At 65.8% G+C, this 2,908-nt stretch overlaps 1 protein-coding gene across 1 annotated transcript in view; it reads right to left on the bottom strand.

Moving 5' to 3' along the window:
• Window positions 1-6: 6 nt before the first annotated feature.
• The window catches only part of SF3B2 (splicing factor 3b subunit 2), a gene marked incomplete at its 3' end in the record, with an annotated part of 10,405 nt that continues 7,503 nt past the window's right edge, over window positions 7-2,908 (bottom strand). The window contains exons 10-12 of the mRNA XM_026062926.1: window positions 2,285-2,512; window positions 1,150-1,299; window positions 7-87 (exon numbers count right to left, since the gene is read on the bottom strand). Coding sequence (XP_025918711.1) covers window positions 7-87; window positions 1,150-1,299; window positions 2,285-2,512 — 459 coding nt within the window. The remainder of the gene's footprint in view (window positions 88-1,149; window positions 1,300-2,284; window positions 2,513-2,908) is intronic.

The raw sequence follows: 2,908 nt of genomic DNA, 5'->3' as shown, positions 1-2,908 counted from the left end.
CCCCACGGGCATGCCCAGGGCGATGCGCAGCTCGTCCGACAGGTCGCCCGGCTTCTTCTCCTTCAGGCGCGTCTCGAACTCCTTCCCCTGGCGCGGCAGGGGACAGCGTTGGGGACAGGGGACATTGTGGGGACAGGGGACATCGTGGGGACAGGGGACATCATGGTGGGGGATGGGCAGGGGACACCAGGAGGTAGGGACATCGTGGTGGAGGGAAGCGGAGACAAGGTGGCACGGGGACAGTGCTGGGAGATGGGCTGGCAGCGTCGGGGGGCATGAGGGACACGGTGGCACTGTCAGGGGGGCATGGGGACACTGCTAGGGGACACAGGGGACATGGTGGTACTGCCAGGGGGGCATCGGGACACAGGGGCACCATCAGGGGGACATGGGGACACTGCCAGGGGACACAAGGGGCATGGTGGCACTGCCAGGAGGACATGGGACACTGCTGGGGGGACATGGGGGACAGGGTGGCACCGTCAGGGGGACATGGGGACATTGCCAGGGGACACAAGGGACAGGGGGGCACCATCAGGGGGACATGGGGACACTGCCAGGGGACATAAGGAACAAGGTGGCACCGTTGGGGGGCATAAGGGATGCTGTGGCACCATCGGGGGACACAAGGACACTGCTAGGAGACACAGGGGACAGGGTGGCACTGTCAGAGGGGCATGGGGACACTGCTGGGGGACACGGGAGACAGGGCAGCACCGCTGGGTGGGCATGAGGGACACGGTGGCACTCTCAGGAGGACATTGCTGGTGGACACGGGGTGGCACTGTCAGGGGGGGCACGACGGACACAGTGGCACCGTCAGGGGGACAYGGGGACACCATCAGGGGACRCGGCRYGTGCTTYGGAGGCACGGGGACGYGGAGGAGGTCACCTAGGGTGGGGGGACCGAGGGGAGCACCCTGGCAGGTGACCAGAGGGGGACCCCACACCAAGATGGGTGCTGGGGGGGTCACCCCGAGGGGACAGAGCCCCAACTGGGTGCCCCGGGGGCACCTAGAGGGGACAGAGCCCAGTTGAGGCCTCCATGGACACCCGGAGGTGGTGGGATGGGTGCTAGAGGGGGCGTCCAAGAGGTGTTGCGGGCCCGGGYGGGTGCCRGGGGCACCCARGGGYGCTGRGGGCACCCACCTCGTAGTAGAGGTCACCATGGATGGTGAGCTTGGGCTTGGTCTGCCACTTGAAGAAGGCGTCGTGCAGCTTCTGGTAGTCGATGTCGATTTTGCCCATTTTGGGCCGAACCTTCTCCCTCATCTTCGACTTCATCGTCTTCTGCTCCTCCTGCGGGTGCCGGGTGTCAGGGGGGCACCCGGAGCCCTCCRGGACGTCCCCATCACGCCCGCGGGGCGCCCAGAGATGTCCCCAACGCCCCCAGGATGTTCTCAACACCCCAGCTGGGCACCTAGGATCGACCAGGATGTCCCCAACGCCCCGGATGGGCACCTAGGATGTCCTCAATGGTCTCCTGTGACAACCTCAACACCCCCGAGAAGCACTCTGAGATCCCATGACGTCCTGAATGGGTCCCACCAGCCCAGGTGGCCACTCAGGATCCCCCAGGACATCCTGAAGGGCACCCAGAGTTCAGCAGGACGCCACCAACAGGCACCCAGGATCCCCCAGGATGCTCTCAACAGCCCAGGTGGGCACCCAAGATCTCCCGTAACGTCCTGAACACCCTAGACGGGCACCCAGGACACCCCCAACAGGGCTCCAGAACATCCCTACCACCTCCGAGGGGCACCCAGGATCCCCCAAGACCTCCCAAATGCCCTGGATGGGCACCCAGGATCCCCCAGGACGCTCTCAACAGCCCAGGTGGGCATCCAGCATCTCCCATAACATCCTGAACACCCTAGATGGGCACCCAGGAGCCCCCAGGACACTCTCAACACCCTAGACGGGCACCCAGGATCACCCAGGACACCCCCAACAGGGCTCCAGAACATCCCGACCACCCCCGAGGGGCACCCAGGATCTCCCAAGACCTCCCAAACGCCCTGGATGGGCACCCAGGATCTCCCAGGACACTCTCAACACCCTAGATGGGCACCCAGGATCACCCAGGACACCCCCAACAAGGCTCCAGAACATCTCTACCACCTCTGAGGGGCACCCAGGATCTCCCAAGACCTCCCAAACACTCTGGATGGGCACCCAGGATCTCTGAGGACCTGCCCACTGCCTCCAACGGGCCACCGGGGTCCATCCCCAGCCACGGCCACCCCGGGTGGGCGCCCGCCTGGCTGCTGGTGCCACGGGTTACCTTCTCCTGCAGGGCCTCGCGCATCTCCTGGATGCCGGTGCGCTTGATGAAGTCGGGCAGCTCGAAGGGTGGCTTCTCGATGCCCCTCTTGCCCTGCAGGTACTTGCGCTTGAAGCACCAGTGCCGGGGGACGGGCACCGAGTTGCGGGTGGCCTTGAGGTGCACCAGGAGCTTGGGGTCCTGCGCCGTCACGTCGTGCATCTCCACCACGTCGGGGCGTGCCACCAGCTGCCGGGGTACAGGCGGGCGCCGGTGTCACCCTCGGGGTGTCGCCGGCACGGGGCTCGCCGGGCAGGCAGGGGGGACCCCAATGTTGTCTACATGGTATGGGGCACCCCGGGGTGACACAGTTGTCCCCAAGTGGGCACATGGGTGTTGTGTCCGCATCAAGGTGGGCACAGGGCACCTCAGGGTGGGCACACAGGTGTCATGTCCTCTACAAGGTGGGCACAGGCCACCTTGGGGTGTCACAGCTGTCCCCAGGTGGGCACACAGGTGTTGTGTCCGCACCAAGGTGGGCACAGGGCACCTTGGGGTGGCACAGCTGTCCCCAAGTGGGCACACGGGTGTCACGTCCTCTACAAGGTGGGCACAGGGCACCTCGGGGTGGCACAGCTGTCCCCA

This window comes from Apteryx rowi, unplaced genomic scaffold, assembly GCF_003343035.1.
Source record: "Apteryx rowi isolate R43461 unplaced genomic scaffold, aptRow1 scaffold_1969, whole genome shotgun sequence".
NCBI classification, from domain to species: Eukaryota; Metazoa; Chordata; class Aves; order Apterygiformes; family Apterygidae; genus Apteryx; species Apteryx rowi.
The sequence above is the reverse complement of the archived record's forward strand: the minus strand, read 5'-3'. Positions and strand labels throughout refer to the sequence as shown.